The 24,167-nt window shown below is 51.9% G+C and overlaps 10 protein-coding genes across 10 annotated transcripts; 3 read left to right on the forward strand and 7 right to left on the reverse strand.

Moving 5' to 3' along the window:
* Window positions 1–46: 46 nt before the first annotated feature.
* Window positions 47–1,054, reverse strand: PV08_10138 (uncharacterized protein; the record flags this gene model as incomplete). Its single annotated transcript, XM_016384453.1, has 2 exons — window positions 47–843; window positions 916–1,054. 2 exons carry the CDS (start codon window positions 1,052–1,054, stop codon window positions 47–49), a joined length of 936 nt encoding a protein of 311 aa, XP_016231055.1.
* Window positions 1,055–5,711: 4,657 nt separating this feature from the next.
* Window positions 5,712–6,470, reverse strand: PV08_10139 (uncharacterized protein; the record flags this gene model as incomplete). Its single annotated transcript, XM_016384454.1, has 2 exons — window positions 5,712–6,112; window positions 6,173–6,470. The coding sequence occupies 2 exons, from the start codon at window positions 6,468–6,470 to the stop codon at window positions 5,712–5,714; spliced, it is 699 nt and encodes a 232-aa protein (XP_016231056.1).
* Window positions 6,471–7,483: 1,013 nt separating this feature from the next.
* On the reverse strand, window positions 7,484–8,058 carry PV08_10140 (uncharacterized protein; the record flags this gene model as incomplete). Its single annotated transcript, XM_016384455.1, has 2 exons — window positions 7,484–8,005; window positions 8,056–8,058. 2 exons carry the CDS (start codon window positions 8,056–8,058, stop codon window positions 7,484–7,486), a joined length of 525 nt encoding a protein of 174 aa, XP_016231057.1.
* A 1,718-nt stretch (window positions 8,059–9,776) lies between these two features.
* On the reverse strand, window positions 9,777–10,284 carry PV08_10141 (ribosomal protein L14; the record flags this gene model as incomplete). The annotated part of the gene is made up of 3 exons (XM_016384456.1): window positions 9,777–10,078; window positions 10,135–10,222; window positions 10,270–10,284. The coding sequence occupies 3 exons, from the start codon at window positions 10,282–10,284 to the stop codon at window positions 9,777–9,779; spliced, it is 405 nt and encodes a 134-aa protein (XP_016231058.1).
* A 596-nt stretch (window positions 10,285–10,880) lies between these two features.
* PV08_10142 (uncharacterized protein) lies at window positions 10,881–13,241 on the forward strand (the record flags this gene model as incomplete). Its single annotated transcript, XM_016384457.1, has 2 exons — window positions 10,881–10,982; window positions 11,040–13,241. 2 exons carry the CDS (start codon window positions 10,881–10,883, stop codon window positions 13,239–13,241), a joined length of 2,304 nt encoding a protein of 767 aa, XP_016231059.1.
* Window positions 13,242–14,092: 851 nt separating this feature from the next.
* PV08_10143 (uncharacterized protein) lies at window positions 14,093–14,673 on the forward strand (the record flags this gene model as incomplete). The annotated part of the gene is made up of 2 exons (XM_016384458.1): window positions 14,093–14,210; window positions 14,369–14,673. The coding sequence occupies 2 exons, from the start codon at window positions 14,093–14,095 to the stop codon at window positions 14,671–14,673; spliced, it is 423 nt and encodes a 140-aa protein (XP_016231060.1).
* Window positions 14,674–15,046: 373 nt separating this feature from the next.
* On the reverse strand, window positions 15,047–16,917 carry PV08_10144 (uncharacterized protein; the record flags this gene model as incomplete). Its single annotated transcript, XM_016384459.1, has 2 exons — window positions 15,047–16,577; window positions 16,637–16,917. The coding sequence occupies 2 exons, from the start codon at window positions 16,915–16,917 to the stop codon at window positions 15,047–15,049; spliced, it is 1,812 nt and encodes a 603-aa protein (XP_016231061.1).
* A 1,083-nt stretch (window positions 16,918–18,000) lies between these two features.
* Window positions 18,001–21,459, forward strand: PV08_10145 (uncharacterized protein; the record flags this gene model as incomplete). Its single annotated transcript, XM_016384460.1, has 2 exons — window positions 18,001–18,409; window positions 18,458–21,459. 2 exons carry the CDS (start codon window positions 18,001–18,003, stop codon window positions 21,457–21,459), a joined length of 3,411 nt encoding a protein of 1,136 aa, XP_016231062.1.
* A 42-nt stretch (window positions 21,460–21,501) lies between these two features.
* Window positions 21,502–22,346, reverse strand: PV08_10146 (uncharacterized protein; the record flags this gene model as incomplete). The annotated part of the gene is made up of 2 exons (XM_016384461.1): window positions 21,502–22,238; window positions 22,301–22,346. The coding sequence occupies 2 exons, from the start codon at window positions 22,344–22,346 to the stop codon at window positions 21,502–21,504; spliced, it is 783 nt and encodes a 260-aa protein (XP_016231063.1).
* Window positions 22,347–22,957: 611 nt separating this feature from the next.
* Window positions 22,958–23,947, reverse strand: PV08_10147 (uncharacterized protein; the record flags this gene model as incomplete). Its single annotated transcript, XM_016384462.1, has 1 exon — window positions 22,958–23,947. One exon carries the CDS (start codon window positions 23,945–23,947, stop codon window positions 22,958–22,960), a length of 990 nt encoding a protein of 329 aa, XP_016231064.1.
* Between the last annotated feature and the right edge of the window lie 220 nt (window positions 23,948–24,167).

Below are 24,167 nucleotides of genomic sequence, written 5' to 3' on the forward strand. Positions count from 1 at the left end.
ATATACCACATGTACATACCGACCGCATTTCTACCACTCGTTGTCTCTATATCGGAACCATCAGAGGACACATGACACTTGCGCCTCCATCCACCACCATATTGCTCCCCGTGATATAGCTACTGAAGCCAGACGCCAGGAAGCCTGCCACCCTCGCGACCTCAGCAGGGCGTCCAGCCCTCTCCAGTCCAATGTTTTGTTTCTGCGCAGCGGGACTCTGCAACGCAGCAGGCGGTAGTTGGGTATTGTTCATCACGCCCTTCATATCAGTGTCCAACCCGTTGAGGCTCACTCCGACGTCAATCTGCCCTGGACTGATAGCATTGATACGCACACCTGTCCCCTTGAGCACGGCGACGCCCGCCCTCACCACCCCCAACGCGGCATGTGAACTCATCGTGTAGCACGGACCCCAGCACCCGCCGTATGTGCTGGCGGTGCTCGTGACGATGATGATACTTCCATATGCCTGATCTTTGGGTGCCGCGTTCGGATAGCTTCCTTTCGGGGAAGTCTTCTGCATCGCAGGCGGGGCGTACTTGAGGGCGAAGAACGGCGCGAGACTATTCGCCTCGAAACATCTTTGCAAATCGGCCGGCGTGGTCATGTCGATCGACGGAGGACCCAGCAGGCCAGACGAGCACACCCAGACGTCTATTCGACCCCATGCGTTGAGAGCCTCATCGATCAGGACCAGTGTATCTTGTTCCGAGGATATGGAGTAGGGGTATTCGATGACTTTGGTGTTTGGGTATAGGTTCGCGAGGAGGGAGCTGTACGGGCTAGGGGGCTCATCGCTGTTGGTCGCCGTCGTGCATGCGTAGATACAAGCCGCGCCGTGTGCTGATCCGAGCAGTAAGTCCACCTGTACGTGATGCTGCCAGTAGGGAGTGAAGGGTGCATGACATGACATACCTGCCAGTTCTGTCACGATGGCTGAACCCACAGGCATATTTGCACCTGTGACCACGCACACAAAGCCATACAGCTTCCCATCTGCCCTGTAGGGAGAGAAGTGATCTGATTCTTCTTGCATCGTCATCGGATCGGACATGGCGAATGCAAGATGAATGATTCGACGACAGCAAGCTAAAATATCAAAGCGTGACAGTCAGTAGGGGCACGGTATCTTCACACTTGCTCAGGCTGCAAAGTGTCAGTCAAGCCCACGAGAAAGAAGTCGTGGTGTTTCTCCCATGGAGAGCCCACAGAAGGACAACATCTTGGAAAAGCAAGCAGGTCTCGGGTATTTCCACGCGGCTCTGAGAAGATCGTTATCTGGCCAATCATGGACCCTTCAATTGATCTGCATTTTGGACGAGCGTCATATGGGAAACATCAGAGATTAGGGAAAGAAGAAGTATTGACGTTGTTTCTCCGCGCAGTTGTAGATGCGGGAGAAGATCGAGCGTCAATCAAAACTGTTACTTGTTACTGATAAGACGCTTGACCCCACAGCAGCCAATCAGTGCGCATTGATAGGCTCCGCGAGTCAGTCCTTTAAAGCTCCAGCCTCGTGCTGTCAGTCCCTGTCACACACGGATTCAAGATCCATTCTTCGGTACCTGAGGCAACTAGATAGTGACTATAGTTGGACCAAATTATTTCCTTGTATCCCGGCGAAAATACCGCTCAGAGCGAGAAAGTGGTATGACTTTGAGGGCTGGAAAGCTGGAAGTAACTATATCTTTCGGTATTTACCTACGACGTCGCCATGGAAGAAAAGTTTTATGCGCCCGGCAGCCCGCTCAAGTCCTCTTCTTATGACCTAGAGAACACGCCTCCACGAGGCTGTGGGCAGCACATTGACTTATCATGTGAGACCAGTCTTACGTGGTGAGTAGCTAGATAACGACGACTCATTCTCTCCGGAGTCTTTGCACCAAGGATGCCCGTGGGCAAAAACAAAAAACCTCCTATAATCATTACGAAGCGTCGTCGACGTTCCTTACCGTATCGAACATAACAAGTCATGATACCATATGTTGGCGTTGTCAACGGACGATGGTCCAGACTTCTCTTTATCTCGGACAAGTCATAGTAACTGACTGACTGACTGATGGTAGGTGTACCTCCAGCCAGATCGTATCAAGTGAGGCGTCTCAATGGCCCAATCGCATTCTGGATTCAGCAACGAGAGCAGCTTCTCACGGCTGAGTAGCGTGGGTGGTCAGGTGTCCTACCCTTAGGCAGCAACATGTTATCGGCCCATGCTGTACAACACCGTTAACATCACCTGCAACGCTAAGTTCTACTTATTCCAGCGTCAGTTGCCTATACCGATCCGGCAGTCAGCAGTAACGATCTTTTCACTGTCAGACTAGCACATACAGGGAAAGTGTACGGGGAGGAGGGACAATGTGATCCCCACCGAAGTGTACGGTGTGGACTCACGACAAGCCCAGGTTGTCGGGAACCCGCTTGCGCAAGAATCTACAGAACAGATCAATGTTCGAGACATAAATAGACCACTTTGAGAGTTCACAGACCGGCATTTTGTGAAATCACGGAACGAGCGGCAAGGGTTTCCCAGCCCATTCGAACTCTCTGGGTGCAAACGTGCAGTCCTGTCCAAGGTGGGAAGAGTAAACCCTGCTGAGACATAGCGATGCCGTCTTCCAAGGGGTGTCGGTATTATCGCCTGGTTCGCAGCTGCTCAAGTACTCTTCCTAGAAATCGTCAATGTTATTGACATTATGCTGACCCAGCGGCTTCGGTCGCGTCTTCTCTGCGAACAGGGTGCGAGACATGAGCACATAATACAGAAGATACCTTCCGTGCCCAGAAAAAAAACGGACCTCGCAGTGCTCCTCGGGATCTCTAGACTGTTTGACCAGAGTCTCGACTGCATCTGTCGACCTCGTTATCGGAGAAGACAGTGTCGTTGTGTTGGTGTTTGGAGCTATCAACCAGGCAGGCCCTTGGCAATGGCGATGGCGTGTCCAACTGTTGGGCACCCGGGAACTATCTTCCAGTCAATAATAGTCCGTGTCCGCGAATAGGGCACAAAGGATCAGACCTGGACCTGCAACCGTATCTCACACTCACCCTGAGGCTTCCAGTTATTGACACAGCTGCCACAACACCTTCATCGTTCTAGCTCGCACAGGACTCTACGGAACGGATGATTGGCATGGTCAGTACCACCCACAAAGGGTCGATGGCCCAGAGGAGTGGCGGTGCAATATATCCATACGCCATTCAGAGAAAACCACGGTGTGGTCACACAGCATGGATTGTACCCTGAAAGACTTGTTGGTGGGGGGACCGACCCAGGTCCATGGCGAGATGTTTGGACGATAGAAGCAACGGCAGTAGACGGAAAAGCCTCACGTTCGACTGGTGGAAAGACTGCGGCGCGATATCGGTCGAATAGCGTGACCGACGTGAAGCATCTGCCCTCCTGGAGTTCGTATCGATCTACACGAACAAGCAGGATCTCGCGCTCAATCCGTCTTCGCTCGTACAGTGAAAAAGGTAGGCTCGTGGGCACATGGTGGAAAGCCCCATCATACCCTCAGTCATCATGACTACACTGAGTTTTGGAAAGGTTGGAATTCCCAAAATTTATGGCTTTGGACATTGGCTAAGCAGACGAATGCAATACGAGACTCCTCCGCTCATGGCCAAGGTGGAAGCGGACGACGATGACAGCCATTTCTGAAGTCAGAGCGGATTCTCTGTCCAGCTTATTTCTCTTTAAACCCATAGTAAAACCTTCTTACAAGGCAGTCTTACGAAGCTAATTTCACAAGCACTATCAGAGAGAGGGGACATTAAAGCTCTCAGTCAAGCGGAGAAGATCATCGAGAACTCGCCCAGCTGCTCAAGACTGTCAGGCGAAGCACAGTTTGACGATTCAGGACGGTGGTGTAGGATCATAGCATCATCCTTGAAGATCAAAGCATAGTTTGGGACGTGCACAGTCAATGCGCAAGTGGGGAGGCGGGTATCTGGGGGAATATTGACAGTTGTAGACCGGTTGATTCACGCTTCAGCTGCTCCCCTGCTGCCACCTCCTTGGCCTCGTCGCAGGTATGACCCTGTAGGCAGATACCACGGCAGGAATCTAGAACGTGAGAATGCGTAAGCAAGCGATGTGAGGCGAGCGGGATCGATGGGATCGATGCCTGCATCGAGTACCAGTACGAGTAGTTTTGACTTGTTATCCGGGGTTGAAAGGAGGGGCAAAGAAAGGTTTGAACTTGGACGGCTCCAAGCTTGTTGAGAACCTTGCTGCAACTGTACGAGCTGCCATGACGGTCGATTGAGGGGTTGCGGCGATGCACGATCTGTATGACCCTATTACGAAGTGCCCTTTCACATTCGTTCTTGGTTGTGCTGGGAATCTGGCCGCCACTATTGTCAGTGGCAGGGGTTACAGACCATCTGCCGAAGCATGCGCGTTCTTTCGCCAGGTGCTCGACAGGGAAAGCCTCGTTGAAACAGAGCAGCCGAGCATGATCGGCGCAATGGAAGGGCCAAGGACCTTTGGTATTCGAAGCTTCTAGCCCCGAGGGTGGCGACCATGTGGTGGCTGCAACACCCGGGCCCGGACAGGAATGGCCTGCTGCAGGATGTAGGTGCGTCCCGGGACTTTTTCGATTGTCAGAGATGGTCGGGCAGCAGCAGCATCCTGCGCCTCGCTTACTGTTGGGTGTTCGCTCTCCTGCATGAACCGCCGTTCAAGGAAGAGGCTGTCGCCCGCAGTGCTGGGATGAGGTCGGTGGGAGGCTGCATGTATCTGTGGGACAAGGAGCGGAAAGCGCTGTGAGGCAATACATCTGTTGGCTTAAGCTCAGCTTATCCCGGCGCTAGCTGCCCAGCGAGGCGCTATTGTCCTCGTACAAATTGTATCACCCGGAAGAAGATGTGCAGCTAGACCCGATGGCCCATATTCCCGGTGGGGATCAGGTATCTCGACTCTGGGAATGCTGAAGAATCAAGATCGTATGTCGAGGAAAACGCCCTGGGTGCCCTTCACGAGCATCACGAGTATACGACGACATTAGACTGATCTCCCTCCTCGTCCTTTACAGGATCCTCACCATGACACAGCATACTGGAGACACCACCGTCGTCCAATGGCTTCCGCACTTAAGCGAGGGGTCGTGATTATTTCGGTAATGACCCTGGTCTTCACCCCCTGGTCTTTGAAGAAAAATAGCCATGGGAAACTCGCTCAGACTTCAGTCACCCTTGTGTTGCCAGTATACAAGATATGCGCGTATACTTGAGTCCTTGGCTCGATTCGCGCCATTTATGAAACCGTCGTCTAGTTACACAGCATCCCTTGATCCTCCCAGTACCAACAATGCAACCCACGTGTTGGACAGCAGTAACGCCAGTGAGCTGACCGCGGTCCGTCGTAATCCGGAAACGCTCAGAAAAGCAAGGCGAAAAGAAACGCCACCGTAATGCATCCAGTGTCAAATCTGTACGCTGCAGACCCCATGTCAATCTCTAGCCTTTTATAACTCGTCAATTCGTATGGCTCGCTCTCATCGTACGTTCAGAAAATAAAAAGAGTCAGTGAGGTTCCTGCCAGAGCACATCAATCATGTGTCGCGTGCTGGATTTGTCGTCCCTTTGTGAATACCACACACCTGGCACCCACACACCCACATACCCACACCCTATACCATAGTGTCACCAAGATTTGGACTTGTGAAGCCACGTCTTGGGGTCTGATACGTCAGGCCACTGGAGCACTATAGCTCTGCCAACGCTTGCGAGATTCCAAGACCAAGTCGGCTGGTGTCGACCGTGGCTCTTCCGGCTGGAACCGCCACCCCGCCCACATCTTCGATTTCGTCCGCACTTTCGCTGCTTGGGGTTGTGGTCTGAGACTGAAACTCTAAGACGGTGGACTCAAAGTCGGGCAGCTCCGTCTCCTTGGCTGCTTGGATCCAGAAGGCCTCCGCCGCTTGTAGTCGAGTGAACCACTGGCTGACTGTCATCTCCTTGCCCCGGAACACCAGTGACAGATCTCCGTATTGCTGCAACCCCGCCCGCGATGCCTTGTGCCTCCAGTCCGTGTGAGCATCCTCGAGCAGGTAGCGACGTTCGGCAGCAACGTGGTTGACGTAGTTGAAAAATGCCCCTTCTGAATCTGTATCCATGTCAGCCACGGCACGTCGCTCTGGAACTTCCATTGAGCGAGAGTGCTTACAGTTGACAATGCCTGTTTCCTGTCCAAACGGCAACTCGACAAGACGTTCGAAACGCTCTTCAACCAGCTCCTGGAGTCGGAGGTAGGAAGCGTAGACGATCGAGGTCGACTCCTGCAGGGTCCACAGACTCTCCTGCACCGCCTCGGGTAATTGTAGGAGCATTGAGGTGGGCAGGGCCGCCACGTCAGATACATCCGTAGGGTCGTGAGAGTGAGGCGGTGCAAGGAAAAGAGCATCCGGAGAACTCAACCTCCTCAGAGAAGCTCGTCGTGAAGATGTTGTTGAGCCAGTAGACATGGCGGATGTGCTGTCCATGGTAGAATCGATCCTGGGGCTTGGCTTGCAAATATCAACACAAAGATGAAGAGAAGCTGGTAGTAATACAAGAGGAGCAGAAGAGGAAGTGTTCAATGCTAGTGCGCCAGCAGTGGGAGCGACATGAGAACAGGCTTCCACGGCCAGAGACGGGGACGTTTATATTGATCAATGTGCTGAAGGGTCGCAGCGGATGGAAAGGCACAAGCCAAATGTATTTCTGATTGGGCCGGGGACTGATGCAGGCTGCTGCATAGGGATGGGTGGAGTTTGCATCGCAATGAAACGGCATCACGCCAAAGATCACGGAACAGACTTCAGACATTGGCCGGGAGCGCAGTAGCCGTTTTGTGACGTATGAAGACGCACACAGTACCAAAATCTCAGATCATTACAAGACACCCGGCGTTCCTGGAAGCCTCGAATATTCTAGTTAGTATGAAAGGCATGCGTGAAGTAATGCCGCCCGCCGGGGAGCATTGACATTATTCCTTTCTGGTCGAATCACATCACCTGGAAGCATCCCGGAGCACCTCTCCGGGGCACGTATCTCACCACGTCTTTTGAAGTCAGAGTATTCTCGGTCAGAACACCATTCATCACGGTCCAAGACACCTGGGGAAGATCATCTGGAATCGCCCGATCGGCTGCAAGGCTAAGAAAACCCAGTGACGCCAGTCATTATTGCTGACACTTTTGAAAATCCTGGTTTTAGCAGACTCAATCCATGTAATCTGTACAAACTCAGTTTCGCCTTGACGTAAGGCTTGCACTTCTAACCACCCATTTGCCCCATGTAACGCGAGGAGGATAGCTGGTACGGTAACAGAACGCCCCCTGCTTCCACATCCCGGACGGCCGTTCCGCCTAGGTGATGCACTCTGTCGCAGGCTGGTAGATCGCCGGCATCTCGATGTCACCCGCATCATGCCCCCTATTGAATTCTGCATTTCATATTAGTCCCAGGGTCTGCCACCATCGGGCTAGTGTTCGACCTACCGTTGAATGAGGTGTACGCCGGATGCAGTCTCAACGACGCCACTCATTTCTCCTGGTGCCAGAGCAAATGAAGCATCTTCGAATTCCTTCTGCATCTGGCCCTTGCCAAAGAAGCCCAGGTCACCTCGTTTGCGGGCACTGCTGCAATCCGACTCTGAGACGGCGAGATCTCCGAGGGACTTTTGTCCCGACCGGATCTCCTCTTCGTAGCCCTTCAGCATCTCAATGGCCTCTTCTTTGGAACGAGTAATGTTGGTTTCTCTCCAGGAGGATGGTCGACGACTGTCTCTGTGTTTCACGAGGAGGTGTGCCACCCGGATTTTACCATCAGCTGGAGCACCGTCGATGCGGGTGTTTGCAGAACTGTGATGTTGCGCCATGTATATCTTGAGCTTTTCCGTATCGGCATCCTCCGGAGGTTCCCATCTCGATTCGTGAGTCTTTTGGTTGAAGTAATACGGGAGGTTCTTAGAATTGGAGTGGCGGACTTCCCAGTCTGGGGGAAGGCCTGTGTCGGACTGTAAGTCAGGGTCAGCGGAGCACTCATGCCGTAGGTCGACAGGATTACCATGCTTGCAAACTGCGAACAATTTAGATTCTGGTGACGAGAACAGACGAGGACAGATTGGTAAGACGACTGCGGTGAGCCCCCTGTTGAGACCGCGACACCAGTAGGTGGAAAAGGCGCAATTGGGCGGGGTTAAATAGGCTGTCCTTGTTGTTGTTTGGTAACGTCCTCACCACCACCGGATTCAAGATGGGAATGGGAAACAAGGAGTGTGGCAGAGATGATCGGTCACTTGACTCGGTGTGGATTGCCAGAGAGTTGAGGGTGTGATATACGAATACAAGGCGACAACTGGAAGTCAGGTGCGGGCTGATGATGGTCTGGGTCTCAGGCACAGAGGCTCGCGAGGCTTGTGTTTATTTGCTGCCCAGGCACTCGGCTCGCCTGCTGTGTTTAGTGAACTGATTATAAGCCACTAGCCAACCAACTAGCGCGCCTAAGTTACCTGGGTGAGTGAGCCTAGTGAGCCTCCTGCGCATGATCAGCGCGGGGGCAAAATTCGCAACATCCATCATCCTCCTGCAGACAGAATACGGAATACTGATTTATAACAACACTCGGCGTGTCTCTCTTCATCATTCGATATTCACACCGATCCGTTGTCATTGTTGAAGCCTCGTCGCCGTCTTCTCTGCATAGACAGAGCCGAACAATACAACTCGCGACACCTCTACAGACAAATTCATACTTCGCCGCACCGCTCCGAGATCCTATTGCCTCCCAGGTATTTTCTTTCGACGGCCGTCATCATGTCGGCAGCAGCATCTCCAGCACCGTCGGAGGGTGATTCCAAGAGAGGGGAAGTATCCTACAGATTCTGTCAAGAATGGTGAGTTTCCGCCCTTCACCAAATGTCTAACATACGTGTCTAACATGTATTCTACCAGCTCCAACCTCCTCTATCCTAAAGAAGACCGAACCACGTCAACGCTGCTCTACATCTGCAAAGCTTGTCACGCTACAACCACACACGATTCGGCATGTACCTACCGGCAGCAACTAGGTGCTACAGTACAAGAAACGGCTGGAGTTACTACAGATGTTGCAAATGATCCAACTGTGGGTTCCGCCTCTGTCGAAGTTACTCTGTGTTTTTGTACTCTCTGTGGAGAGAGTGTGAGGTGCAGCGAATGTGATGATGGAGTCATGGAGGATCAGGACCTTTCCGAGTCTCCAGACCGCGCTCCAAGTCCACCATCTCCCTGAGTTCATTTGTCTTTCAAACACCAGGCTGACACGTCGCTCCAAATCTAGCTTCCTAGGGCAAATACGAGATGTCCAAGATGTCGGGAAACGGATGCAGTGTATTTTCAATCTCAGCAACGAGGCGCAGATACGGGAATGGTGAGTTCAATAGCAAGAATGTCGAAGAAGCTCGCTAACTGAGAACCTTAGAAACTCTACTATGTGTGCGTTGCGTGCAACCATGTTTACACTAGCGTATGAGCACGGCGTTGGAGGACATCGAAGCGTACTGTCGTATGCATTCCGAGGCGTTTGATTAATGGGAAAAGGGAACGAAAATTACGAGGGATACCCAGCATGCGCACCTCCAGTGCACAGGAGTTTAGGATAGCATTGTACAGCCCAGAATTGACTGTTTTGATTTCATATATGGCTTCCGATATTCTTACACTCTACTTTTGACTACACCAGGGTATCTTCAACACCGTCCAATTCGGTGATTTTTACATGCTACCGCTCATGCGATATTGCGTCCCTTAGATGTGCAAAGGCGCCAGTGAAAGAATCTTAGACCATTTCTTGTCTCGCAGCTCGGCTCCCACCATGCTTGACAGTCGGGTACCGATAGGATCTCCGTTTCTGTTGATGAGGACACATGCGTTGTCGTCAAATCTGATCAGACTCCCGTCTTTTCGTTGTATCTCCTTCTTTGCTCGCACCACGACGGCATGTCGAATGTCGCCTCTTCGCACCTTGTTCGCAATGCCCAGACTCGATCCGCCAGGGTTGTCGGCGCCAAAGGACCTCTGTTTCTGCACAACGACGATGATTCGGTCACCTGCGGAGGTAGACAAGTCAATAGAGCGAGGGTGCACACGTGTGATGGTGGCATACCTATGCGCGCATGCTGGGTCTTTTTTCTCATGACCTGGACGCATTCGACGATGGCGGCTCCGGAATTGTCGATGCAATTAAGGAGCGTCTGCAAGCTGTGAGCAAGGAAGTGCCATGGAATCACAGCACACTGACCTTTAGTTGTATCATCGCGGCAGCATAATGTGGCAGTCGTGATGGCTGGTTGAAGATGGGACGTCTTGAAGATTCGCTGCAGCACTGCAAAAGAATTGCGTGCATAAAGTGGATGACTGCACGCCCCGATTGGCCGAGCCTCGAATGAGCACTTGGTCTGAATCCGTTACTAGCGACAACACTCCAAGCGCTGCCATTTATGCCATTGTCCCGTCTACTCGCTGTCTTTTCCCATCCCCTCCCCGTCCTCCCTTTTCTTCCTCTGAAAACATGAGTGAAGAACACTGAGCCCCTTCTCAAGCCGAGCCGACAAATCAAGACCTCTCACACTCGGCCTACGCGACCATTATGTCGCATTTCATTCACTTGTCTATTGCTCACACCACCCTTGGGCTGGCCTGAACCAGACCGCGTTTGGAGTGCGGCCCTCGATCAGCCACTTCGCTCATTACCACCGCCCTGCCCTTGCAAGACCCCCAGCAATCAGCCCCCGGGATCGCACAGTCCTTAGGGTCCCTCCTCCGCTTATTCGTCTCCTTGTCTACGTCTTTTCAGCCAGCTCGATTGATCGCTCTAATCTTAACCTTGTACGCGCTCGATAACACGCGACCATGGGCCGACGTCGACCTCAGGAGTCTGAAAAGACTCAGAGGTTGTCTTTAACTGAGCTGGCCGCCCATGACGACGTTTGTTCCGACGCGTTAATCGATAATGTGAGTGACTCTCCAGAGTCCAAGGAGAGAATGTGAAGCTGACCTGACCACCTGCAGGCATACTACAAGGCAAAGATACGGAAGAATCGAACGAAACACATTCCAATCCGCGGTATCAAGGAGGACGAGGTTCCCAGGATTCTTCTGCACAAAGTCATCGTCGAGAAAGACATAGTGGCCGCCGAGAAAGCGTTGCTAGCACTCCCTGGACTTAAAAGGTACAAGAAGAGCCTACGCACAAAGTCGGAACAAGAGCACTTCCTCAGCCATCTTCGCAAGTACATTGCCATGTACCAGACCGACTGTCCTTGGGAGGTTTCTACCACGAACAGGTACACCATCACGACCTACGAGGCGGCTGTGACTGCTCGCCGGCGGATTCGACAGGGTGACACGGTCAAATATCTGACTGGCACGCTCGTACCTTTGACCACGGAAGAATCTGCCGATTTGGACATGACTAATCGTAATTTCAGTATTGTGGTATCGGCTCGGAAGAAGAACACTTGTATCTTCCTTGGACCTGCCCGCTTTGCCAACCATGACTGCAATGCAAATGGCCGTCTGGTCACACGAGGAGATGACGGGATGGAAGTGGTCGCCGTGAAAAACATTGATGTTGGAGATGAGATCACTGTGTCATACGGAGATGACTACTTTGGCCCTGGCAATATCGATTGTCTCTGCCATAGTTGTGAAGAACTTGAACGTAATGGTTGGACATCTAAAACAGCCTTCCTCAGTTCCGACAGCCAAACTTCAACGCCTGGCCCCGAGCCACAACCAAGTCCTCAAACTCGCGCTCTAAAGCGGAAGCGAGGGTCGGAATTGTCTTCGTATTCGTCGTCGGCACCACCTCCTTCCAAACACCTGAAAGCCACACAGTCTCCTTCCAAACTACAACACTCATGGACTCCTCCAGGAAGCGCTCTGTCCGATTCAGAACTAGAAACAGGTGCGAGAGAGATTGGAGATACTACCGAGCAACAAACAAGTCCAAGTCCACCAAAACAGTCGACACTCTCGCCGCCTCCCAGCCCGGCCCAACTGGCAGACCTCGACATGCTCGAAGCCCCAACTGTACCCGAGGAACCTCCACGGAAATCTGAACCCCAGCTGCCTTCACCAAAATCAATGGCCAAAAAGGGGCCACGGGAAAGCAAAATGACTGCTAGGCTATTGGGTAAATTGTCAGCTCGTGCACCCATATCGCCCGCTCCAACCTCACCTTCGAGCCATGGTTCGACTTCTGATTCCACAACCTTAAACCAAGCGACCCCTTCTGTGTCATATACCCTTGCTCCCGTCACAATCAAAGTCGAATCCGTGGAAACCACCAAAGTTGAAGCTGATGAAGATACCATCGTCGTGGTCACAACCCGACCGACCCCGGCAATGTCAAGCGAGCAATCCATGAGCGCAGATGAGCAGCAAGCTGAGGCGACTATTCCTCTCGAGCCAGATCAGACACCGATACCTCATGTAGTTTCGACTCTCACCACGACCACCGTCACCAAGGATGTGCAGGTACTGGACGAAGCCAACAGTCGCAATCCAGAAGCCAGTGTGTTGCCTTCGATAGAGCCCGTAAGCAATTCAACCACTGTGGCCACCCTGAGCGTCCACCCTGTCACCGGCACGATCCGTATCGCAGGCGATTACATCTTGACACGAAAATTACTTGCTCAACCACATGATCGGTGGGTGCAATGTCACAATAGCTTGTGTTTTGGTTTCTTCATTCAGCCGAATGGATATCAAACACGACGCGAGTGTCCTCGTTGTGAACGGCACAGCATGCTGTATGGCTTCCCTTGGCCCAAGACTGACCCAGATGCACGCAAACTCCTCGAACGGACAGGACGTGGCAAGAAAGATGCTGTCGAATATAGTGCATACAGACGCAAAGGACGTTGCGGTAAGGGCACTTGGGTCGAAGGGGGTGGGGACGAAGAAGAAAGAGTGATGGATCATCGTACCATCCATCGCTTCGTCCTACCGGAAGAGGAAAGGGAAATTACCAGGAAAGGACTTCTCAAAGAAGCCGAAGAGGCCAGGGCTGCGGGAGATCATGTCCTTGCCCTTTTAGAAGCAAAAATGCGAGCTGCTTCAAGAGGCATGGGAACCGAAAGCGCAGCACGAGGGAGCGAAAGCGACAATGGTTCGGCGACTCCTGATGAAAACAGGAGAAGAAGTAATCGGTTTGTGACGAGACCAGTCGCGGTGTATACTGACAGGTATTCACATCGAGTTGTCTGAGCTTGGTCATAGCAGCTGAGTTGATCTGTGGATTAATCAGAAGGACCGCAGAAAACCGCGGCCTCAAAGAGTGCTCGATCTACCACTTTGAGCACGATGGGTATGCTTTGAGTGGAATGAGCAACAAAGGATTTTGTTTGTACGAGGATGAGGGATGAGGATTGGGATGAGGACGAGGGAGAGCAGCAGAGTAGAAGCTTACTTTTACTAGTCCTCGTTACTGATAACAACTAGCATTGAGAGTATTGAAGTATTGCAAGATTTGAGATGTGATCTTTTTAAATATCCAGAGCTCCATATTCCAGGATATGAGTACTCGTATAGTCGTACTCGTACTGGACTGTAGGTACTCGTAAGGGTGGGTTAGTTCCCTGGATGATGGATCCCTGTCAAAGCCACAAGCCACAGGTCACAGTTGGTGAGGCCTTGTTCGTAACGACGTCATTCTCCAAGGACCCTGGAATACACGAGTTGCTCCCTCGACCAATTGCTCACACTGTCTTGTTGTTGGTTGATGTGCGAGTCCAGGTATCTCGTATTGTGTTCTCTCATCAACCAGGTTTTTGAGCCCCTGGTTCATAACACGCTCATCCCTGCAATGTGACGCACGGCAAGATTCATGAGATGGGGCCCCTTTGATCCTCCCTGTGGATTGTGGATTGTCTTCCCTGTACGGATTGTATGATGTGTGCCTTGCTCTCTCGCCCTCTGCCCTCTGTCGTGGTCTCGTTTCTCGTTGTACCAGCGCCTATTCTATCGTCATATAACTGTTCGACTTTCTTCTCGGTCTCTCTTTCTCTCTCACACACACTCTCTCTCTTTCTCACACACACACACACAAACACACACACATGGCTGACAATTCAGACACCAAGATCAACATGACTGACAATTCTGAAAACACCCCTCCACCTCAAACCGACGGCCAGCAGAACGAGGGAAGTGGTGAAGGTCAAGGTCAAGACAAAGGTACGTTACGATTTTACGGTTTCACAGTTTACGAGACGTGCCACGTGTGTTTTCTGGCCCTTCCAGTTTTTTTTTGGTGGTGCTTGTCTTTCTCACCTCTTCTCTTCTCGTCTGTGACAATCGCAAAACTTCTGTTCTGACGGGATGGATCGACGCAGGCTCATGGTACTCCAAACCCGAGTCCCTGGGTAACTCGGCTGGCGACAAGATCGAGGGCGCCCTCTCCCCCGTCGGCAAACACGCGGGACCCGTGCTGGAAAAGGTAGGCGGGCCCGTCGGTGGCCTCGTCGATCCCACGGTCGGTGGCATCATGCGCGCAGGGAAGGGCTGGGGGGATCAGATCGGCGTCGGGTTCGGGAACGAAGGTGGCGGGCCGGCCAAACAGCAACAGGCCGAAGAGGAGAATCTGAAGAAGGGTCTGGGCGGGAATGAACAGAATGCCGACAATCCTCTGGGGTTGTGAAGAAGATGTAAGAAAGAATGACCACAGATGAGGAGGATGTGAAAAAAAACGGAGCGTGAACGGAACATAATGTACACATGATGATGACGATGAGAATTGACGGCGTCACCTTCGTGTGATTGAACCTGGGTGGCTGATGGATGAGTACCTAACTGCACGTGTCCGGAGCATAACGCCCAGTGTTCCTTAAACTTGGTAGGGAGGAGGAATAAGGTATATGGGGAAAAGAGACGGCAGCAAACTATTATTTTATGTATGAATGTCTACGGTAGTATTTACACCCATTGGGGAAACAATAACACGTACCTTATGGAGACTCTTGAGTTGTTCCAAAACCAAGGATAGGCAACAGCTGTACTTTGTCCTATGGTTCTCACAACTTGACTTCTCGAGGCATACCGACTTGACCACTCTTCCAACCCTTCTCTCTCCACCTCTTGCCCCAGATCCCATTTCTCCCAGGACTAATGATGCCGTTGGGGTCCAGGGCGTCCTTGATGGTCTCGTTGAACCGACCCAAGGCGCCATTGCCCCATTTGTACGTCCCTGCCACCTGATCCATGTACAAAAGATGCGTCCTGTATTCTCCGTATCCCTTCCTGGCGCCTTCGTCGATGAGTTCCCTCATCAGACACGCTGCGCGGCGTTTGCTGTCAGCATCTTCGCGGTCGAAGACAATCTCGGCGATGAAGTGCATCTCTCTTCCCGCGACACAGAGCGTGCTGAAGGAATCGAATCCCCACTTGGCGTAGAGCCTCTCTGCTATCGTCATCATCGTCCGGGCGTGTTTACCGCTTGTGGGGAGGATGGGACTGCAGGCGATATGGCCGCCGTTGGGGAGCCAGTTCAGCCAGTCGAGCTCCTTCAAGACGGGCTCACCAATGTTGACCTTCGCGCGGTCGTGGATGTAGTGGTCATTCGGCAGGTCGGACGGCAGGAAGAATTTAGATCCCTTGATCTTTGCAAACGTGGTCTTGATGAGATCAAGCTGGGCCTGGATGGTGGCCGCGTCGCCGTACTGGCAGCCATAAAAGATCCAACTGACATCTCCACACGGCAACTTGGCCGCCTCGCGAGATATGATGGATCGTGGCATTCGTCCACCTCTGTCGCTTCCCTCGGGCCAAAAGTGACTGCGAGGCTTCCCGGTGACCGCCAACTCTTGAACGACGTGTCTGATCTGAGGGACGTTGCCGAACACGCGGCTCGCAGCCAACGGCCCTATCAGGTCGACAAGCTGCTCAAAGTCGTCCTCGCGAGGGAACGTGACCATGTACGACTGGCTTCCGGTGGCAGGCATAAGCCAGAACCCCATCTTGGTCACAATGCCATAGTTGGACTGGCTGAACATGCCATCGATAGCGGGGCCATATGCGTTCTGGAATGATTGCCACGTCAAATTGTCTGTGTCGTCTTCACCTGGCAGAGCCCCCATTCCTGTCCGGAGTAGCGTCCCGTCGGGGAGGACCACTTCCATACCACAATGCATGCCGAAATGGTCGCCGTAAGGAGTATATCCGACACCTCGGTCGAGCGCATTTCCCATCACACTCCCTCCCCCCAGGTCCGGGCAGTCGATCCAGAGACTGTGGCCGCTCTTCTTGACAGCTTCGTACAATGCAAAGTACGAAACTCCGGGCTCCAGAAGACATGAGCAGTTCTGGCCGTCAATCTTGAGGACCTTATTCATGCGCTTTCCCAGATCGACCACCACTGAGCCGGATACCCGGGGTGCAGCGCCGCCGTAGCCCAAGTTTCGACCCATCGAGATGGGATGAATTGGTATCAGGAACTCATTGGCCCATTTGACGATGCCTTGGACCTCTTCAGTCGTCGAAGGGTACACCACCGCGCTCGCAACGAGAGCATCTTGGTTGGCAACATGATTGCTGTCATGGGTATTGCTTGGGGATAGGTCAGCCGGGCGAACTTCTCGCAAGCAAAAAAGAGCAGCACAACGTACGGATGTTCCATGTACCAACCATCTACCAAAGCACCGTCATTGACGTGCACCCAGTGATCGCCAACAGCGGCTTTCAATGCGGCGATGGCATCGTCGAACTTTGCTTGAGTTGTGTATGGTGGTAGTTGAACCCCTCGCTTCGAGCTCGAAGTATTCTCCGTCTTGGTTCTCCTTGAGAATAGCAGCTCTTTTGCTCTCTTCGCCTGATCAACCAGCCTGGACGGGATCCCGCTGTGTTTGTCTTCGAGAGTTGGTGTGACGGGTAAGGTGCGTGAAGACATTTTGCAGTAATGAGCGATCGAAGAACAACCGACACAAAGAGGGTAAGAGATACAGATGCAATACTTGCCTCAACTGCTTACTATTGTCGAAGAGCATAAACCCCAGACTTAACCCCACGTCCGGAAAACATCCATCCTAGGGGGTGTCTGGGGAACACACGCTTTGTCTCGCTGGCTGCACCGTAGGCCCCACGCGGGTGAGCCTTCATCTGTTTGTCCCTTTTGCGGGGCTATAATGATTGCTCGAGGTGGGAGAAAGGCATTCCCTTCGCTTGTTGATAGTGGTAGGAGTCGACCTGAAGACCATGGGCGTCTGTTTACCAGAGCGCGGGGCCAAATCTGCATAGTCTAGGGCAGTAGACAACCATCTTGTTGTGGTCAAGCACATAGGTCAAAAGCGAGACTCCGATTACTTCGGAAGGTAAAACCTTTCGAGGCGACTGTCACAGTTACAACAAGAACAAGAGATCCCGGGGATTTTGGGCTTTTGTCTACGATCACGTGTGGCCGTGATTCGCGTCCCTATGTGGCTCGGCGCGCGAAGCATCTTCTCCTGACGGCAAATGTCATGCTCCTTGCCGCATCGTGCAAAGCTCACAAAAGCCGCCGTAACGTATCAATCTTCTGCTACGATCGAGTGCGAGCAGTTTCGCCGACCAAGCCCAGTTTGTGTTACCATGGTCTTGTCGAACCGCAGGCGCCTTCCCAGGCTGCAGGCGCTGCCTACAACCAGAAACAGAGGTCGTTTCAGATTGTCGCCGACTGGATGAAAACGACTGCATACGCTTTAGCGCTCGTTAGCTTGTCGGCTACGTAGTATCAGTCGAGACCAGCGGCGCATAAGCGATGGCTTCACAGCCTTGCTGGTCACGCTGGCGCCGTCTTCCATCGGCACCTGTGCTACCTTCCGATCCCATTTCATCATGCACAGCCTCAAGTTGATGGTCACTATTAATCAACCATCAGGATCCTCGGAAATGGCTTGTTGAATGTCCTCAATTCGCTGTGCTTACGTTGCTCAATCCACGCAACCTTTCAATGCAATCCTTATGACACTCAGAGAAAGAACGGCCTTCGAGAAATATGCCGACTGTGACTTTGGCCAATTCTAAATTGTTGGATGAACATAAGGATTTTATTCAAGATCTCTATCTTACCCATGGACTACGAGCCAAAGACGTGCGCCAGCAACTGCTAGCTCTGTTTTCTCTCCAAGCGAGGTACGGCAACTTGCAAATATCCTCCCCTCCTATTCCCATTTTGACGCAATGCAGCGAGGACCAGCTCAAACGGAAGTTCAAGAAATGGGGCATTGGCAAGAATGGAAAGAAAGAAGATTGGGTGGATGCTGCTCGAAGGGCCAAACAACGCCGGCTGGATGTGAGTCAAGCGAGCATAACGGCCAAAAATGGAATGCCCGTCGATGCTGCTCGGGCTAAAAGGGCTTTCCGGCGGCACAATCTCCCAAGGATGGAAGCAAAACAAGCTAATAGTAAGTTTTCAGGCCCATGATTGCTTCGTGGACTAAGCAGGTGACTAGAAAACATTCAACCATGCACTTCCGAAGAGATTGCCCTGCGACGGAAGTTTGTCAATCCTAATGCGATTACGACGATCACGCTGCCTTGCCATTTCTACTGGGAAGGGCTACGAAAAGTCTTACCCTATCGCGGAAAGTCACTCCCTTCGAACATGCTGAACCCCCCTTCGGCTTCTTTTCAATCCCTCAACGAGTTGTATTTTACTGCTAGAAATGATTTGTCGAACACAACCGAGTCACTTACTGCTTTAGCCTCTCTGGGTTCTGCGAAAGATGCCTCGAGTTTGGCTGTGACAGAATTGCATTCTGAAGCTGGAAAGAGGTCATTTGCCATTGCCCGAAGACTCTTTACCTCTGCCGGTAGCGATTACGGAATCCTCGATGAAGCCTTGACTTCTGAAGTGTTGACTGTGATTCTCCCCGAACAGAATCAATTCATCAACGATATGGAACTGGTTGCCTACTACCCCGGGATAGTAGATCTGCCTGTCTTGATGAGTTATTTGGTCTATCTTTGTTCCAATAGACTCATTCAAAATGGGTACTTCGATAACCTGGCTGACGATTTACTGGACAAGTACGGCAACGACGCTCTGAAGTATTCCTGCACAGAGCAGCTCAAGTATCTCAGGTGCTTCAAAGAGGCCATTTTGCTTTACGCGGCGAGACGGGGACGATATGAGATAGTACAATTCTTACGCCCATTCATCTTAGACCTGGACCAACGACTGTACACTGGAGCATATCCACGGACTCTACTTCAGGAAGGCATTGTATACAAACAAAGCTCATTCTGCAACGATCTCCTTGACGGTGGAGCAGACCCCGGTTGTCCCATGGACCCGCTGAAACTTCAGGTGTTACTATATGAACGCTCAGCTATGGATCTGGCCGCTTACTTCACGCCAGAACTTTTCCATCACATGTTCAACATCTCAAGGCGGAAGAAGAGCTTTACTCCCACGCTATTACTGCCTCTTGCAGTGAAATCTGGTATGGCTGTCGCTGACTGCCTCAACCTGATCGACCTTGGCGCGGACATCAATGCCATGGATAGTCAAGGCTGGACTGCTCTCCAACATGCGATTTCTGCACAACAGCACCGTCTGGTTTGTGTATTGCTCGGTCTTGGAACCTCTGCAGATTTTTTAGAAGAGCACAGGACAATGCTTGGACAATATGCATCACTACAAAGAAATTTTGCTCTGCCATTGTCACTCGCCGTCGAATTCGATGACTTGGAAATCTGCGAGACCCTTCTTCGGGCAGGGGTCAACGTGAATGCCTACTCTTTCAAACCGCACGAGGATCTTCTCGCCCGACATTACAAGCAAGAACCTCTGGCTAATCTGCCGAGGGCGATCTTTCAGACAGCTCTCCAGCGTGCAGTATGGGACAACAATACACGAGTAATCCAGCTACTCATCGAATATGGTGCAAAGGACACAGTTGAGAACACAATCCCCTGCCTGATCGTTGCGACGTGGAGAGGCAACTATGAAGCAGTCGCACTGCTGCTTCAGTATGGTGCCGATTTCAGAGAAACATGGCATGGAAGCTGGCTAGGGAAAGCGGATGCAATAGTACATGCTTCCTATGGTGGACACCTGCAAATCATGCAGGCCCTCCTTGATTCCGGCTCACACATTGGCCCGACTCAGGAAACCCGCGGGAATGGATGGACTGCACTGCAAGCCGCTTGCCTAGGTGGTAACTTGGCCGCCGTTCAATTATTATTGGCCTCTGGTGCCGATGTGAACGCCCCATGCTACTGTGACGACGGTCTGACAGCCTTACAAGCGGCTATTCGTTGTGGGGAACTAGACCTGATCAACCTACTTCTCAACTGGGGAGCCGACGTGAATGCTTCTCCATCCAGAAATGGGGATACGGCACTCTCAGCGACGATCAAGTCTGGGTCTGCCGACCTTCTGAGGACACTCATCGCGCAAGGCGCGGATGTCACCTTCAATGGGTGGAACACTCGACATGACCATGATGTATCGACCATCCCGATTGTTGCTGCGGCAATACTTGATCGGATAGACTTCATTCAAGAGATGTTACAAGCTGGTCTGAACTTAAACGCACCGGTCAGTCCAGGCACTAGAAATACTGTCTTGGGAGAAGCACTCTCACGAGCGGCAAGAAATGGTAGAGAGGAAGCTATCGAGTGGTTTCTTCAGCACAATGCTCCTATAATCCCTTCGGACCTGTCCAAGATACTTTTCTCCGTTCACTTTTATCAAAAATTTGACAGCCAGGTCGCTAAGAAACTCACGCAGCACCTGTTAGATCGAGGCGCTGATGTGAACGCATTGCACGTTGGTGAGACCAGATCGCCGACCACCATACTCTCGAGAGTCTGCCATTCTAGGAAGGAAGACAAAGAACTAGTCCAACTGTTGTTGGACAGGGGGGTTGATGTGAATCCAGACCCTGGAAGTCACACCAGGTGTGAGGTGCCTCTGATAGGTGCAGTGTCCAACGGCCATATCGCTATTGTGGAGCTCCTGCTAGAATACGGAGCAGATCCCAATGCAACTACTGACATTTTCAGATGGACTCCCCTTCAGCATGCTGCCTCCCAGGGCTATATTCGCATTGCACAAATGCTCCTCGCTCATGGTGCCAATGTTGGAGCTCCCACATCCGACGGGCACTACACTGCGCTTGATCTGGCAGTTGCAAAAGGCCGCCTCGACATGGTGAAACTCCTTCTTGATAATTACAAACTTGGAGATCGTCAAACCATGCTTGAGATCTGCAGAAAGTATGCTGAAGTCGCACGAGAAGAGTGCCACTGGGCAATCCTTGACCTCCTGGAAAGTTACGAGTCAGAAGCACAACGCTCGATCAGCGAAGTCAATTACTTTTTCGATGCTGATGCTGTAGAGACTGGCTCAGAACACTCAAGCAGGGCAGTCGAAAAGGAAATTAATGAGCAAAACATTGACTTCAACCCCTGGGAGACTCCGGACACACCAAGTTGGCAGACATGAATACGAAAACTGGCGCAGAGAGCCGTACTATCTGATCATTATTCACGATGTGCCTACGTTGTTCTGCTCCTTGGGCCGATCGTCTGTATCTCTGTTCACGGCCCCATCATACAACCTGAATCCTCGACTCCAGCCCAGACAGTATGAAGATAGACGATTCTTGTGCCACACATGTTCTCGGAGGCCGTCTGTCCCTACTAGAAGAAACCAAGCTCCCCCCAGGACGCCCATTATAACAAAATTGCGGACGAGAGAATGAGTCTTGACAGGCGGAATGCCAACTAGTTGAAAGCCCAATCCCGAGTTGATCCAGCCAAGACAGATCACGACACGGCCTGTCCATCGATGAACATATGCAAAGACACTCCTGCCGCCGGTCCGCTTGAATTGTCGATGTTGGAGGATACCCATCGCCGGCTGAACGACGATGACAGTGCACGTCACAAGCAGTCCAATCGCAACGTGGGCCTTGACCGGGGTGAAATAGTTCAGGTCGTTTTTGGCAATGTCGATGCCCAGGCCCATGGCACCGATCATCATGGCGAGGCCGAGGAGCTGGATCGGAGCGTGGACGCGACTCGTCACACGCATGCCCTTGAGCGGGAGATGTTGTGCTATGGCTCCCAGAGGAAATAGAACAATGAAGACGATGGACATCATGCAGGCATGGGCATTGCGTTTGCGGAGAAATATCTTGTAACTATCTTCGAAGTATGCTCGTTTCTCGATGGGTGGATTCGTTGGGGGTTCATTCTCAAGTGTTTTTGCGAAAGCTAGAGCTTTGCCCACGTCAGGTCGACTATTCAAGATTTCACAGATATCATTGAGGGTATAGACTCACCAGTGAATATGGCCAAGGCCATTAATCTACAGACGGGAGAGATCATGGTTCTGTTGGAGAAGCAGCCCTGTTGACATCTGGACAGAAAACCGAAACGTAGAAGAGGTGATCAGGGTTAGAGGTGTAAATATATAATACTGTAGCCCTAAACTTTCTCCGCACGAAAGCGCCAGAATACTCTGAACCCGACGTCGAACAAACCGCTCATTGCGAGCGTCCGTGCAGAGTGGGCAACCCGCAGGGACCAATGCCGTGGTCGCGCATATTGGCCGAAGGGGTGAGGAGGGTGGTCAGGGACTTGTTTCATGCTCGCATTCTTGCGATGAGGCGAGGATTAAAAATAGAATAAGACGTCGACAAGGCTGAGGGGAAAACCCCGCGGCCAATGTTGTAACTGGTGTCAGCATGGTAAGAGATCACTGACGACTCTTCGGTACGCATTGTCACACCGTGAACGTCGAATTTCTTGTTACCTCCTCGAAAGAATGCAGAATTTTTCCTATGTCTGTTTGTATATCTGTAATAACAATAAATGATCATTGCGTCGTCTAGAGGCGTGAGCACAGGAGGAACAGCGGGTTGAGAACATACCCTGCACGAAGACAGGGTTCATCTCGTTTACTCGCCCCAAGAGGTCACTTCCATTGTCCAGACAAGTCAGACTTGCTCCTGAAGCTGATTCTTGAAGGTCTCAATTTGCGGTAACAGAAAGTCGAGGACTGTGGAAATGACCTTTTGCGATTCATGAGCCACGCCTGGAACGATCTCGAATCTTGAGACAATGCCTAGCTCTTTCCAACTATCGCGTAGCTTGGTCAGACCAGTCAGTCTTCCCTCTCTCATCGGACTGAGTTGCGGGTCAGCAGCCACAGATCGATGGCTGCTGCCGCCCTTACTCGTACTTAAAGATGCCCTGAATTGTGCGATGAAGGCCATAAATTCCTCACCACCGTGGATGAAGTCGTCTTCGCTCCCAACGAGTAGTTGAATTGCTGGGACAGCCCGAATAGCGTCGATGTCGACCTTGGCACCGGGGCCGAACACATCCTGAACATCCCTTATACCATTTGGCCAAGATTCACTGGTGTCGAGGAATGTAGGGCGGCCCGGGGCGCCAACGGACACAGCTTGTAAACGTTCCGGATGGATGTAAAGCATTCGCAGGGCAAACTGGCCGCCGCCGGAGAAACCTACTAAAGAGAATGTCGAGGTCGATATCCCTGGCCAGACGGCGGCGATCTCATCGTCAATTATTGACAACAGGATTTGATCCGAGTTGAAGTTTTGAGCAGTGCGGAGTAGCTTATAGCTGTCCAAGTCAATGGCAGACGTGATGCCAGCTGGGAATAACGGCGCAAGGATTGCAACGTGATGCTTGTCGGCAAATTCCTTGAAGCTGTCGCGGCACCCTTCGGCTCTGCGCCCTGTACCGTGGACTGAGACTACCAGGGGAAGACGCGGAAGAGAGTAGACTGGGTCGTCGGATGCAGACCGTGATGGATCTGGGTTATAAGCATGGGGAGGGATATATAATGTGTAGGAGACCGAGGGATGAGCACGAGATACGCGGAAGGGGATGCTCCCGGTCAGAAAGGCTGGTTGGAGGAATTTAGGAGGGATCAAGGTGGTAGATATGAGGGAGGACATGGTGGACGACTGAGCGCTTCCAGATGGTTAGTGATGACGGAGGAGAAGGTGTCTCGACATGATATAGAAAAGTGTTTGCCTCATTTGTGTAGTCTATTGGACATATACCAATCGAATAGAGTTCAGGATAAGAGGTGCGAAATTCGGCTTTGGTGCGACAACGTGGAATTGGAGGCATATAGTGATGCAAGATGGCGTCAACTTACCCGTTTCATCGTAC

Source organism: Exophiala spinifera (assembly GCF_000836115.1).
Source record: "Exophiala spinifera strain CBS 89968 unplaced genomic scaffold supercont1.8, whole genome shotgun sequence".
Lineage (NCBI taxonomy): Eukaryota > Fungi > Ascomycota > Eurotiomycetes > Chaetothyriales > Herpotrichiellaceae > Exophiala > Exophiala spinifera.